The sequence below is a fragment of the Neodiprion fabricii genome, chromosome 6 (genome assembly GCF_021155785.1).
Source record: "Neodiprion fabricii isolate iyNeoFabr1 chromosome 6, iyNeoFabr1.1, whole genome shotgun sequence".
Classification (NCBI taxonomy): domain Eukaryota; kingdom Metazoa; phylum Arthropoda; class Insecta; order Hymenoptera; family Diprionidae; genus Neodiprion; species Neodiprion fabricii.
Genome location: NC_060244.1, coordinates 8,050,891 through 8,065,720, shown reverse-complemented (window position 1 = coordinate 8,065,720; position 14,830 = coordinate 8,050,891). Strand labels below are relative to the sequence as shown.

Genomic DNA, 14,830 nt, shown 5'->3' with positions numbered 1-14,830 from the left:
AGCTGCTTGTATCACATTTTCTTGTAATTCGAACAGTGTTTAGAACTTTATTACCTATACCCATTACATTAGAATTTTTTAGGCATTATATAATGGTTGAAATTTTTCTCAGTGCGCCATAAAATACTACAATAATTCTGACGTTGGGCTCTCGATGATTGGATCAGATACTGTGAATCTTGTAACAAACGTTGCGGTAAGAAGGAAAGTGTGGTTAAATTCTTGAAGCTCGGCTCGAATTATTTCTGATTTTATCCATCAAAATTTCGATCCAAGAAATACATTGAACGGAAAAAAATGTCGATCCGTACAGAATACGGAGATTATAGTCGGGAGTGAAAAATCATTTCGTGTGGTTTTCGATCAGTGTTAATGCGAGGGCTGGCTCACCTCGAGTTAATCCGTGAAACAAATACCCGGAAATTCTGATCGCAAATTAATATTTAGCGGAGATAAGAAACCGATCTTGCAAGTGAGAAAATTGGAAAAAGCTTATAGCGATAAATCATATTCTGAACTCTCGGAACGATGATTGTAGATCATATCTCTTTGCGAATCTTGAATCGTGCGCTGATTGATCTGTCTAATTTCCAATCGTCCAGAGGTTTAAATCATTTTGGCACTGTCTGCAGAGTACGCGCAAACTTTTGCCAATCTTGACGCAGACGACCCTCCGGGACACGAAATTCGCGCGTCAAGTGAAGTGCTCGGTGGTTTTCTTTAATCAACTTGCAAAGGAGCGATCTATTCTGCTGGAAGTGAGCACTGCGAATTATTGTATCTTTTGAGCGACAGAACGGTGAACGGGTGCGTGTAACTAAAGACGGGTATTTCTCATCGAATTTCGAAATTCGAGTCCCTAGTCATTAGCTCTGAGTCACATGCATTTATTATCGATGTAACGTTTTCATTTAAATGCAAGTTATTGACTTTTATTGCACTACGGCAAATACAGAAAACGGATAATCAATTGAAATACATGTCCCGAAAAATAAAATCATTCCCACACCGTGTTACGAATATTCCATTCATGATCGCATTGAATGAGATTTGTGAACGGAATCTCAAGTTTTTATAACCTGGCAACGCTTCTGATGTGTCAATATGACGGTTTCTTTCCAACACTGAAATGAGTTTGTGCAAAAAAGCAATACTACATCTTCATAACTTTGTATAAAATTGTCGTTTAGACATCTCTGTTATTTTTCATCAGCTTATGTAGCTTGTTTGTTAATTTTAAACCGATGTCTAGCGAAAAAAAAAACGGCAAGACGAAAGAAGTTATTCCCTCACTTTATAATTTATTTCAAACTTATTGTTCTATATGTTATAAATAAAAATATAGAAGACCATAAATAGACCTGATTTAGTAAAACTTCGAATTTCTGCGATAAAAAATAATCAGCTTGGTACAAAGAATTTTGTTAAAATCCTAATTGAAATTTTGGACTTTGATGAGAAACATCCACACATAGTTGGAAATTTATGAATGAGAATTCGATGGTTGTAACTGCATGTGATACACGCAGAAATATTCCCTAAAACAAATTGTTATCGCGTCACGTTTCGAGGCAATTATAATCCGTGCGATTTACCGGATTAATAACTTCGCGATAAGGTTTAATGAGATTTGCGGTAGCGAGAATTGGCGTTGGCAAAATTGGGCTCATCGGTTTGGCTAATTCACAAGTTGGTAAAAGATCCCGTCAAGACAGCCGTTTGTCGTCGTTTCTAAGTTCATTTCGACTCGGATCTGATTAACTGACTCACGGCTTCCGCTCGTCTGGCTTTCCTCACTGTTGCAAAGGAATCCCGAGTTTTTCGTCTTCGCAATTTTCACCAAGACCAGTTCGGGCATGCGGCTCGATATTGCGCGAAAACTCGAAGGTCCGAATTAATTCGCCTCAGTCGTAATCGCGAGCAGGCCAATTTTCGTTTCTTCGTTAAGAATATAACCCGATGATCAATCGGGGTGTGTATCGACCCTCGGAACCGGAACCCGATTACGAGGGATTCGTGGCCGGAAGGCAAGTGGAAATTCTCAAGACGTAAATGACTCTCTGACGAACCATTCTAATTGCGACGACGTGCTTTGTCTCGTCGCGCGGCAATTACTTTGTGCAAAAATTAAAAAAGAATACCTCCCGAAAAAAAAAATAACGTATACACGTATCCGCGTGTGACATTCTGTAACATCATTTATCCCTCGTCGAAATTCGCGGGGCCTTGACGTTTTTATACAGACTGCAACTCGCGTTCCTCTTCTACGATTCATCGATCCCTTTGTTGGATTGTGCAGATTTTGCGCTACTCCGAGTGACGATACATCGGTTGAGAACTTCGGCGACCGCAGCTCAGAAGCCAATTTGGTTAACACCGAAATGGACAACTTGTCGATGGAACCGCAACGAGACCCCGATGAAACACCGAAACGGAATTCTCCCGAACCTGTTTTCAAGCAACCGTATCTGAGGTCAGTACACATTGCGTCTTGAAGTTGAGATTCGATGCTATTTACCGCAAGGAAAGCAACGGAATTTAAGAATTCACTCTTTTTATCATATAGAAACAAAAAAAGAAAAATCGTCGTAAACGCCTTGACGTGAAATATAGGTAAAATGTATTTTCTTTATCGTGAGGTGACACCTTTCTTTCGAAATCCAAGAAAACCGACACGAGCAATTTCGCTACCGAGCAATTTGCGAAATGTCAGAACGTGTTACGAGGCCAGTGAATTTTGTCTGTTGTTGTTCCGTTGATCAAATGATAAAGGAATCAACGAGGTATGCAAACAGGGCGTGTATTTTTCAAAAACATATTTTCATTCCAGAACCGCTTCCCAGTACGCATTGCCGGAAAATGTGTACAAAAATAGCGACGACGGAAGGTTGAATTCTCCTAATGTCGATCAGGACCCGACGAGAGACGCTGGGAAATACAATCCGGCTTTTCATTCCGAAGAGGATGATACATTCGGTCCGACAATTCCGAGGGTGAACAGCCAGGTGGGCTGAAATTGTTCTGCAATTGGACTGAAATTATTCCAAAAATAAGCAACTTCGTGCAATTTTGAAATTCTGTACAGAGTCTTCGTAGCAACGGCGGCTCCGATCCAAGACTCAACAGACGCAGATTGGACTCTGGTCAGTCGGGCTACAGGACTCCAAAAAGACCGGCTAGTCTACATCTTGATAATGCCAGTCACAGAAGTATCACCTTGGATAGAATCAGTTCTCAACCCAACGTAAGTCAAAGTCATTTATAAATGATGTGCGAATTCGTGATTTAACTACAAGACTGCATGACTTTTAGAATAGATAGAACGTCAAGCGGTAAATTGCGGTGAATTAGTTGAAGATCGTGAAAATAATTCGACGACGTTATTTTTCTCGCTTGAAAATTTCGAACGGAATTGAAAAATTGCGATGACGGAAGTTTTGTTAGTTCGTTATTCTTTTCGAACAACCACATGTCATCGTATAATCAACCGTGATTGATGAACGAAAAAGACAAATTCCAGACGGCTTGAATCTTCGTTCACGTGAGCGAATCCGTAATTTCCTCGATTACTCAAAGTTGACAAATGCATTGTTTCCGTCCCGCAGGAGACATTAATAAATATAAGTGACGCATGCGGCGAACATCGAGGCGGCAGAATTAAGATAGGATTAAAAACCGATTTATACAGTTGCCTTGATTCAATCTGTAAATTAGATTAAGAGCGATCGCTGGTTAGATAACAGGTTCGCGGTATGTGCGACTTTATCGCGTACAGATGAACCCGCGTCGCACCGATAAACATCGTATATTTTGATTTCTTCGCATTTCCGCTCATCGGGATAATTATACCTATAATTATTATTATTGCTATTACTATCAATCGATAACGATCAGCTGAACGTTTATTCTCGTGATCGTTAACCCAAAGTCTGATCACGGACTCCTCGTCTTTCTATCGTTCAAAAATCTTGACTAGGCTTGGGTACTATTTAAAGCGAACATAATACAGGGACGAGGAGAAAATGAAGGGAAAGAAAAAAAAACGGAAGTGGAATTACAGCGTCACTTGTTTTCCAAAGTAAAGGCGACGAGGCCGAACCTACTTATGTCGGCAAATGAAGTTTCACGAGTCGATATTCTCGTTAGCTTTTGAGTTAAAGAAAAATGTATGTAAGGAAAGTTGAATTGCTTTGAAACTAGAATTTGCTGTCAAGAAATCTTCCTACCTCTCTCACCCCCCTCCCCCCTCTCTCTCTCTCTCTCTTTGCTGGTCTCTTTTTCTCTCGCTCCTTATCTTTAAGTATACATTTTTTCTCAGCGCGAGAAGAGGTGTGAAAAATCGATCCACTTAATTCGAACGAATTGATTTTACGCAGGGTTCAGGGTTACGTGTTTCACGGAATTTTTCGACACAGAGAACAGCGAACACCTTGTGAAAGAATTAAGCAGTCAAGTAAAAGACGACTCAAGCGTACTCACAATTGCGCTAATTCCAACAAAGCGACATTGCTGCTTGTGTTTCGTTTCTATCGGTAATTGAGAATCACCAATGTTCTACTCGAAGCGAAAGTCAGGGCAGCGAAAGCCGCAAACATGAGACTATCTTAGTTCTAGTCGAACACTTCGGTCAGTGCGGTTTGGTCTTTGATCTGCAATGGTCCATTCCTGGAAACGATCCAAGTATCGCCAAATTATCGGACAATTATTAACAGTTGGTATTCTTGAACCTCCAGTGAACGAAGTGTAGTCTCACACAAAACTACGCTTACCAACAAAACATATCTCGAAGTTTTAGATGCGAAAAAAGAACATTGATGTAATCAGTTTGTATGTAAGGAAGTGTTGAAAGTGTCGTTTAATCTTTGCATAACGCGATCGGCATTTACTTGCACAAGGAAAGTTGGCTCAAAGTTGCGGAAGGATGCTGGCCTCGGTGATGACGCGTTGTAAGTTTACTAGATTTACAAATAGTTTAAACAATCCTTAACAAAGTTCAGAGAAAGCGTCGATTTATCGACACGTCAGTGTCACCGATTTCATTCGCCGGTGAGGAAAAGTTGATTGAATATTTTTATTTATTTTTTTTTTTTCTTGACAAGTTTATTGAAATCACGTAAGTTAATGGCGAGGAAACTGCTGTTCCAGTTTCCGGTTCGAGGATACCGGGAATAATGAATAATCATGCGCGGTGAAACGATCAGACGAGGAGAACGATTTTATAGACGAGTAGATCCTGTCCTCGCAGGTTTTTTTTTTTTTTTTTTTTTTTTCGTTCTAGTCGTCCCCAAAATGCAAGCCTGTTTTCATTAGCTCGTGTATGACTGGTTGAGTGGAGAGGGTACCTAATCCCCGACACGATGCCTGCCTGCCCGTTAATTATCCACGAATCGTCAATTTCGTCTTTGAAGCGAGCTCCGCGCGTCGTGTCGCGAAAATTGAAGTAATTAAAATCCGCGCGACGAAGCAGAATCGAGCCGGGTATCGATAGTTATATTTACGTGGGTTTCGTTGGCGGTGCAGTCATCTACTTTCGGTATCGGACACCCGCTGCCCGTTGCCCTGAAGCGTGCCTCTTGTTACATTTCGCGCTTCAACGCCTCGCAGCGAAGTGGAGCGCATCCTGGGGGACTTTCTACTCCTCGGAAATATTCTACTAAAAATACACGGACAATTATATGCACAAACTGGCAGCACAACCCGTTACGCAATTTACACTTGCGGATAATTGTCCTTTGCAGCTCGTTTCTTTCCGCAAATGCACAAGCTAGACGTATTTTTACACCTAGAGCGATCGATTGTGTTTGAAAATTTTTAGTTTTCCAACTCCTTGACCGGAGGATGAGTGCATGATGTGAACTACTTTCGAATGTTACTAACCGAGCACAAGAAACTGATGAATTACGACCTTCGTTCGGTTTTCTCTTTTGCCATTCAGGCGGTTTGCACATTTGGATCTTTTTTCGAACAAGAAATTTATTGTAATTACAGGGAGTTGCGTTGTCGGTAATAGTGGCAGAAAAAGGTTCACTAGGCATGTCAAAACATCGAATTATTATTCTGACTTGTCGTTTCGGGCTTTTTATTTGGTTTCAAAATCAGGCTATGTCCAGGACTGATTCTAGGGATTCTTTGCGCAATCTTGAAACCTTACTAAACTTTTATTGCAGTCGAATATTACGGTCAGCACAAATCAGAGGCGGTCAATCACGCAAGTAACGAACGAATATCGGACAGTGGGGTAAAACTGATGTGGCTTGAAAATTCCAAGTTTCCATAACCTGAATCGATGATTCATTATTTGTAATTAAGCGTTGACGTTGTCGAAACTCCGGCTGAATTTTCGTCTGCAATAGAATGTTAAAAATGAAATTAGAACATGATCTAATTTTCTACTGTCTTTTTTCATAATGTCCCAAAATCGATTGGAACGAAACTGGGTTTCGGAGCCGGTGATTCGCTTAACGTAAAAACCACGCACAATTTTCGTCGGCCTACTCGGTAGTTTTTCGATAAAAATGAGAGAATGGGGATTTATCCGGTTGAATGCTCTCGGTTAACGGATTATTTTTAACTTGTAAAAACTTGGCAGGTATATCCTTCTGCGATAAGTCAGTCTTTAAACCAAGTTTTGATGTTTAAACTATCCGCGCGCTTTCTCCCCACGTAATAATTGTTACAAGCTAATTATACATACTGAAAAAAGCACGCCTATGCATATAAAAAGTAATTTCCCTATCGCGTGAGAAGTAGTTACGATGTATTATATAAATTTTCATCCAACCACACTCCGATAGCTCTAAACCGTACACAATAAGATAAATTCGATCGTATACCAAGTTGTAAGAAACGTAAATTGTTTAACGAATGATTTGAATCAGCGAATAAAAAGGAGTCTGCTTTTACTTGATTTCAAAGATATTCTATCGCTTGCAAAAACTGATTTTGGAACAAGAAAAAATGATTTCATCGTTTACGACCGTCTTCCATGTCGGATCGTATTTGGAATAACTCTCAATGCATGAAAATCTCGAGGATTGTAAAAAAAAAAATTAATTTTCGCCTCAAATCATCTCCGGATATCTTCCGCAATCGCAAATAAAAAGTATACAATAGAAAATGACCGTTTACACAGGGAAGCAGTAATGGCAGCATGGTACTGCAGCTGGTGCTGCCTCCGGGTGCCCTGAGGGACATGACACAAGAATCCGGAAGTCCGAATTTCTCATCGGTCACAGACATTCCCAACGAATATTACACACGACGTAAGTTCCAAGTCTTGAATCTTCCGGACTTTGGCCCATTTCGTATCAGATCGTTACATCTCGGTATAGTTTCTTTTACGTTATATTCATGTAGTCCTCTTCGCTGGAATTGCAACCTCCACAACGATGCCGCTTGCAGGGTTTTCTTGTTACTGTATAAAGCTCACCTTGTTCTTAACAGGTCGATTGGCCGAAAATCGATACCTCTTATTAATAGTCGGAACAAATTTCTATTGTTTTTAATAGCGAATTCAATTTTGTCATCTTCTGATCGTAATAGGTATCATTGCAATAGTGTAAAATGAAATGTCTGACGGTTCCAACATGATAAAAAAGTGTTTTCCTGAATTTGTAGGAAATAGTCTTTTGAATAAAATGAGTCATCGTAGAGAGAAAAGGAACAAATCTATTACACTATTCACCACTTTAACGAAATTTTAAATGAAGAATCGATATCTAAGCTCTGGTCTGTAATTCCAGTATTTTCTATTCACGAAGTGATCTTCGTACGTAACTAGTCAATGCACGATCAAACTCTAATAAAGTTAATAAAAAGTATGTAATTTTGGCCCATCAACCTCCGTAATAAAAACAAACAAAAGTTTCTTCCACCGCGGCAAAAGGAAAACCTTGTTTTCAGCCCCAAGCGTTGTCAGTTATGGGATCGGAAGTAAAGGTCGTGGGACCGAAATCCACTCCTTGAAGTCGCCCGGACTCAGCAGAGACTTTAACAGCTCGGCAAGTTTGCATAGCGAAGCTGTTAGCACACCCGGACATCATCCACCGCCATCTTCGTCCGATGAAAAAGCACAAAAGTTCAGGTGAAGTAACGATACACGTGTTGCATATCTTATCTGCGTATGATGTAGTAAATAACATCCTGAGTAATATCAAGATTAAGATGAAACTCACCTTTGGCAAAGTGACAATTACGCGCAAAGATCGATCATTGCCCGGAGATACATATTCATTTGTGCGTAAATTAGCATACAAGCAAATGAAACGGTGTTAGTGAAACGGCTGATTACGGCATTCGATTACCCTCCAGCGATTTTCGAACTCGCGATAAAATGACTATAATTATCGTCGCTGCAGCAACGTTTTTAACTTTTCAGAAATACATCAGATTATCATTATTACGCCTGATGTGAAATCAAATTTCAAAAATTACACCCAAGGTACATATTTTAGAGGAAAATCAGTTGCCGCATTTGTTGTATCGCTGAATAGTAGAATTTCTTGATAGAATTTATGTCAGTAATACATGGATGTACGTATATGCATTTGTTTATTTTTTATTCTCTTTTGTACATGTTCCCGACGCTTGTATTGTCGCGTATTGAAAAGTGCGATCGAACAAGCAACAGTTCTGCATCCTGAGGGATAATGATAATAATAAAGGAAATGAGGAAACCTCGAAGATAATAAATAACGCGTATTTACGGGTTCGGAACTAACGATACTTCAAACTTTCGCGGCTGTCGAAACCAGAGACCGCGGTGGGATTTTATACACGGTACAGCGTTGCAGTATCGACTGATATTTTGTAATATTTTATATCTTGTTTGCTAATAATTGCAAAACATCTATTCAATTTTTATTTCTCTCATTTTTCTCATTTCACGTTTAAACGGTACTCTCTGCGGTGACTGATCTGCACGCTATAGACACACTCTCGGGTAAACTCGTAATATAGCCGTAAGCTTGAATGATGATTACAAACTTGAGGTGCACATTTTCTACCGTGAAAATCGTGCTGAATTTTCATTAATTTTACTCTTTATTCTCTTACCACAGAACTACTGTCTCGGTGGTACTGTCCTGTATTTACGCAGTTATATTGATCCCATTGGCCTTGGTTATTTACATCGCAGACCTTTTGAACGAAAATTCTTGGCTGGCTTCGGTGAGTTACACGCACATACGACTCTATCCAACGCGATAAGTTCACCCTTTATCAACAAATTATGAATATAGAATTATTACACGTTTTACTTTGGACTTTTTTGTATCTCGGAATATCGTATTTCCTGCAATTATTCGCTCGTTAATGGATTTCCAATAATTACGTACCAATAGCTTGATACATTTTGCCGGCAATTAACTATGTTCCAATTCAGGTTTTTCCGCCGTTACAAATTGTTCGATAAACTAATTATTGAACTTCGTTTTTTCACACACATCAAAAGTTTGCCAAAACATATGTAAACTCTCATCCATCGTATTAGTTTCCGACCTGTTTTCACGTCGTATTTTTCTTTCAGGCATTTAATCTGTACTTGGTCCTCGTCGGATTCGTGTACCTGATTTATCTGTTCTTTGACATACGGTTCTACGTCAGTAAAGGAAAAAAATATTTCAAAGCCACGACAAATTACGATAAAGAAGGTAAGATTGTGTTAATGCGATGGGATGACGTGCGATCAATTATAAACAAGGACCGAGTATAAATATTCTCTGTCACTGATTGCCACTCGATTAAATCACGTTCTATAATTTATTGAAATTTGATTTATATTTTTACAGCTGGTAATGATTATAAATTTTTTTTACCCAAATTGCATCTTCAATCTATAGTATCTCGTGTATACTAATCGTAAGATCTTCAGATACGCCTCAATCGATAATCGTACCCCTGGTCAATCATTGTCAATATTCAGGATTGATAAAAGCAGATTTTCATCCGTGAATAGTTTTAAACAAATTATAAATTATTAGCTTTTCTTCTCCTAGTGTGATTGATAATATTATTTATAAGCAGCTGCATTTCGACTGCTCAATAATTTGACGCCAACTGTTGTTACATTTTCTACAGACTTATACTCGTTTTTCATTTCGTGTTTGATCAGTAGAAATAATAGATTTCAAAATTGGCAAAAATAAATAATTATTCACGTACGCACAATGACGTACTGTTGATTCTAAGCCCTAATCATGGTTCAATATTCTATGATGAATTGATTAATAATTCATTACACTTATTAAACGACTATACATCAATCACTGTTTCCTCGATATTCAAAATCCGGAAATAATTTGGATTAAAATGTGGCAACAGGGTAGGAAAAATAAAAGGAAATTGAAGATCATCTAATTTCAGATGACGTCAACTCGGTGGATCTGAATATGAACAACATCCCAGCACCGAATCATGCATTTTGCTTTGCATTAGGGAGACATGCTGGCAGTATTTACTTGCGAGTTGGTGCAACAATTTTCTGTTTTGGTCATTTAATACATAGTGGATTAATACTTTTTTACGAGGTACGGAGGGGGTGCAAATTCTTAAGTTGTTCTCGTTTATTTTCTTTTCTTTTCGAAATTACATTGATTCCACGATGAAACCCGCTCTAATTGGAATTCCAGATCTTGTTTCTCACGTCCGAAGAATTCTACGCGTGCTTCAGTGCCGTTGCCCTTACTTTCGACATCTTATACCCTACTTATTCGTTCTTCCTATTGTTCTTCATCTATAAATATTCAAACGTAAGTATATTGTTGATGTTTGAAAAATTATTATTAACAGTTTCCCAATGATAGCCTGCAATTTCGACGCTTTAGGATAAGCTTACAAGTCGCAATTCGAAAAATGTCTCTCTATTGGCCTGCATATCGGATATTCCATAGAAAATCAATCAATTTAAAATTTTTTAGGCGATCAGTAGGAGCTCTAGAACTTCATTATTATTCTATTCGTTGTATTCAATCACTTTTGAGTATGAATATCCAAATCCTCCTAATGTTGCATCTTTTTAAAAACCCTCGGAAAATTCGTTCCATCATGAAATTAATCGTAAAATAATTGGATCAGAAAATCGGATGTTTTAGAATTTGTTGGGAATTTTAAACAAGATTCAACATTAACAAGGTTCGATTATTTGTAACTAAAAATTGATCCCATAAAAAAAAAAAAATTTAACGAACACTAATTAAATGTTTTAGAGATGTTAGTATTATCTAATAAAAATCCGATAAAATTATAAATAACGTGGATTGAAACTGCTCGTTTTTGGAATACCCCATATACGACTCGTTTTACTCACCGGTTAGTATATTATTATTTCACCGTGAGTGTGATTGCCTCGAAATATAATATTCATGAAAATATATAAGCCCGTAGTACCGACTGTAATTTTGCTAAATGCAACTGATTTCGCACTATTCCAGTCACTGCACACATCGAACCAAGCTCAATTATCTATATATAAATAGATTACTCAGCATAGCACATCGTGTTTTGAACTCACGTACACCAATGCGAATTAAACGCAAATATGCGCAAGCGAATTTTCATCCCCAATTCTTTCATTGTAATTCGTGCATTTATCCCCTCGGTGTAAATACGACGACGATTGCTTATAATAATATTAACCTCAGAAACAATTTCACCTTGTATCCTTCGGAGTTAAATTCTCTCACCAATTTTCGTAGATTTGTGTGCCAAAGTGTGCAGAATATATCTTTTTCTAAATTTCCTCTTTCCCTCTTTCAAAGTCGCTAAAACGATTTGAAATATTCCGAAGTTATCGATTATTCTGTGTCCTGCGTTCAAATTTTAACTAAAATCCTCTAAATTGTTTCGACAAATTACTCAAGAAATTCTGTGCGATGTTTCCTGAGTGTTTTTTTTTATTGTTTTTGTACTGTTTTTATTTACTTTACATTCTCTGAACTCTCGTTTGGTATTTTATTTTAGTTACCTGCATTTTATCCCATTGTAAAAAAATCGAGACTCCTCGTAATAATCAAGGGAGCTGAAAAATCCGTAGAGAATTTTCCTCAACGCTTATGTGATATTTCAGGTGATTATCAACCACTGCAAGGAGCTTGCAAGGATATTGATTATGCACACGATAGCGACTAGCCTATGCTTTTGGATATGGGCAATATTCAGGGAGAGCACCGATTCGTTGTCGAGACACGCGAACGCTGCTGACGCGGTAAGCATTCAACTTGCTTTATCCTTCGCGTTATTCTGACCGGAGAATAATAATTGCGAATGGTAATACAGCCGAGATAATCCTCTGTATCGAACACCTTTTTATCAGGAAACCGAGGAAGACACATCCGAAGTAACAGCCCTCATAACTGAGGACGGCGAGGCTTCCGTCGCCCTGCCGTTAACCTCCTACCAGCAGAGGGGAGCGAAGGATTTGATAAAATTCTTGAACGGAAGCTATTTCACCAACGAATGTCACCAGACGGGGCTTAACACAATCTACGAATGGTTTTCTCCGTACCTATACCCCTTCACCATAGAGTACAGTATTCTCATCGGTAAGCCGCATCATTCGTCATAACGGACGCATTTTCCAATGTAGATTCCTTGCACCTCGAGGACTCTGACAAGAAAAATACCCGGGATATGTCTTACGGTTTTTCTGTATTTTGTGACATGGTTTAATACGTCAGAAAACACCAGGCGCGTATTTTTAACGTGCCAGTTCGGCCGTTTAAGAGGTAAAAACGAAAAAATAAGCGATGCCACCCCTGAGAAAAAAAACTATGTACAATAAAATAATGTCGAATTGGTTTTGTCAGAGCTTACTAAAAAAATTGATTTTTGGGGCCAAGTTCTGGGGGCGGTTTTTACCGTTTAAACGGCTCCATTACCGCGTAGAAAAATAAAAGTCTACCGGTTTTTTGATACATTTACACTTGAGATACTTTTCTTGCGAGTCAAGAGATCATGATACCATCGTCATTGATTTCTAGTCGGTGTCTTATACGTAATTTGGGACAACATTGGGAACTGTAAACGAGGCGGTGGAAGTTCCGCCGATGGTGTACCTTGTCCTCCTTTGGCCGGACCCTCGGCCGGGAGCAACATAATCGTGCACGCGGATTGCCACCATGCCAACAGAGGCCTATTCGCGGGATTGTTGGTGCTCGTATTTTCTATAGTATCGATAATACTATTTTTCGTAGCATTCAGCGACTCGTGAGTATATCACGGATTTACGGATCCGTGCATTTTCATTCGAGTTAATCGAGCGGTGAACGCGGACTCCAGCACGAGTAAACATTCCTGGTACGTTGCAGGCAGTACATACAAGTCGGGAAGACGATTAACAGTGTGACGGAGCTGGTTTTGCTCTCGATAATGACCGTCACGGCCCTCCTTGCCTACCATCAGATAAAGCAACTGGACGTGAATCATCACCCCGTGTCCCTGCTGGACGATATCCTGCTGTTCATAGCTGTGCCGGCGTTTTTCTTGTACGCCTTGTTCAGCATCGTACCGGCGGTGCAGAAACAGGACTGGTTGAAAATATGCACACTTATAATAGGGGTGAGTTTGACGCTTCTGATACGATAATTATCGCAAATTTCATAACTCGATTCTGCTTTCTCCAGATGATTCAGATCATGATTCAAACCCCCCTGATCATCGACGGTCTCAGACGTTGCTCGAACGCGAAGAAGCTGCGCAGCAAGAGGCCGGGTCGAGAGTTGATCACGTTCTTGATCATCTGCAACGTTGCTCTCTGGATCATCGAGACATTCGAAATCAAGTCGACGAGCAAGCAGGACGACAGATACGATTTTTACGGACTTACTCTTTGGACTATCCTCAAGCATATGACCATACCGCTGACGATGTTCTACCGATTTCACAGCTCCGTCTGCTTGGCTGATATTTGGAAGAGTGCTTATGTACCAGGAGAGTTTGATCACCATTAACTTATTGTTAAATCGCTTTTGATATCCAACAAATGATAATTACAATAATTACCCGATCTCCTTCTACCGAACATTTTTTACACTCGACAGGTCGAAGACAAATTCACAACACCTTTGTAATTGATTATTTACTGTCCTATGTTAGCATGTCACTCCCTAAGAGTATAGTATCGTTGTTGACTAGTACTTAAGGAATTCCGTGTAAGATTATATCATGCGTGTACTGTGTGCATGAGAATTATGATTGTGTCTTGTAAATAGTAAATTAAAATTAATATATGCACGAAGTTTCTAATGATGAAGAACCCTTGGCATTCTATTGGTGTTTCATCGCAATATAAATTTATCAAAAACTCAGTGTAAAATAGAGATTGTATGTACTCTTGAATGTCGGAATCCTTGTTCGATGGATGTGCATTTCGTTGGATAACATCGTCCATATGTCCGATAATTTTTTCCAACGAGTCCTCGATGAGTGTTAGTGGTGGATGAAAAAAATAATTCCTCTAGTGTTTCAGCGCGGAAGGTAGAGACTGAAACGCCACTGCCAATTACCATCCGAAGCAAAACACGGCATGCGAAAGGTTAGTTGATATTTTACCGACATCTGCAAGCTTTGCTGGAGGGATCTACCTCAGTTCCCGGTTTTAGTACTGTCTCTATACGAGGAAATGGCCTCATTTGAAAAAAGCATAAATTGATTTATTTTACTGATCGATTAACGTCAATGAACAGCCTGAAAAGACTAGATGTGATGGAGATCTGAACTGATTCCCTTTTGAAAGGTTTACCGCACACACTTTTGATCATAATTGAGGAATTTTGATTCAAGGGACAAAAACTAAGCACGTATGAGATGGGTATATAAGTCAGTCTTGAAGATA

The 14,830-nt window shown here is 39.1% G+C and overlaps 1 protein-coding gene across 3 annotated transcripts; it reads left to right on the top strand.

Annotated features, from left to right (window-relative positions):
- The first annotated feature begins 677 nt into the window (after positions 1 to 677).
- Positions 678 to 14,233, top strand: LOC124184789 (proton channel OtopLc-like). 3 transcript variants are annotated; one of them, XM_046574890.1, is made up of 15 exons: positions 678 to 758; positions 2,300 to 2,473; positions 2,831 to 3,005; positions 3,086 to 3,244; positions 7,133 to 7,262; positions 7,903 to 8,083; positions 9,060 to 9,168; positions 9,527 to 9,650; positions 10,363 to 10,526; positions 10,629 to 10,748; positions 12,065 to 12,202; positions 12,311 to 12,539; positions 12,978 to 13,203; positions 13,305 to 13,554; positions 13,620 to 14,233. In XM_046574890.1, the coding sequence occupies exons 2-15, from the start codon at positions 2,382 to 2,384 to the stop codon at positions 13,944 to 13,946; spliced, it is 2,424 nt and encodes an 807-aa protein (XP_046430846.1). In that variant the 5' UTR covers positions 678 to 758; positions 2,300 to 2,381; the 3' UTR covers positions 13,947 to 14,233. The 3 variants fall into 3 exon arrangements, with proteins under 3 accessions (XP_046430846.1, XP_046430845.1, XP_046430844.1); XM_046574889.1 differs by having other exon boundaries at positions 678 to 807; XM_046574888.1 differs by lacking the exon at positions 678 to 758 and adding an exon at positions 1,715 to 2,027.
- The last annotated feature ends 597 nt before the right edge of the window (positions 14,234 to 14,830 follow it).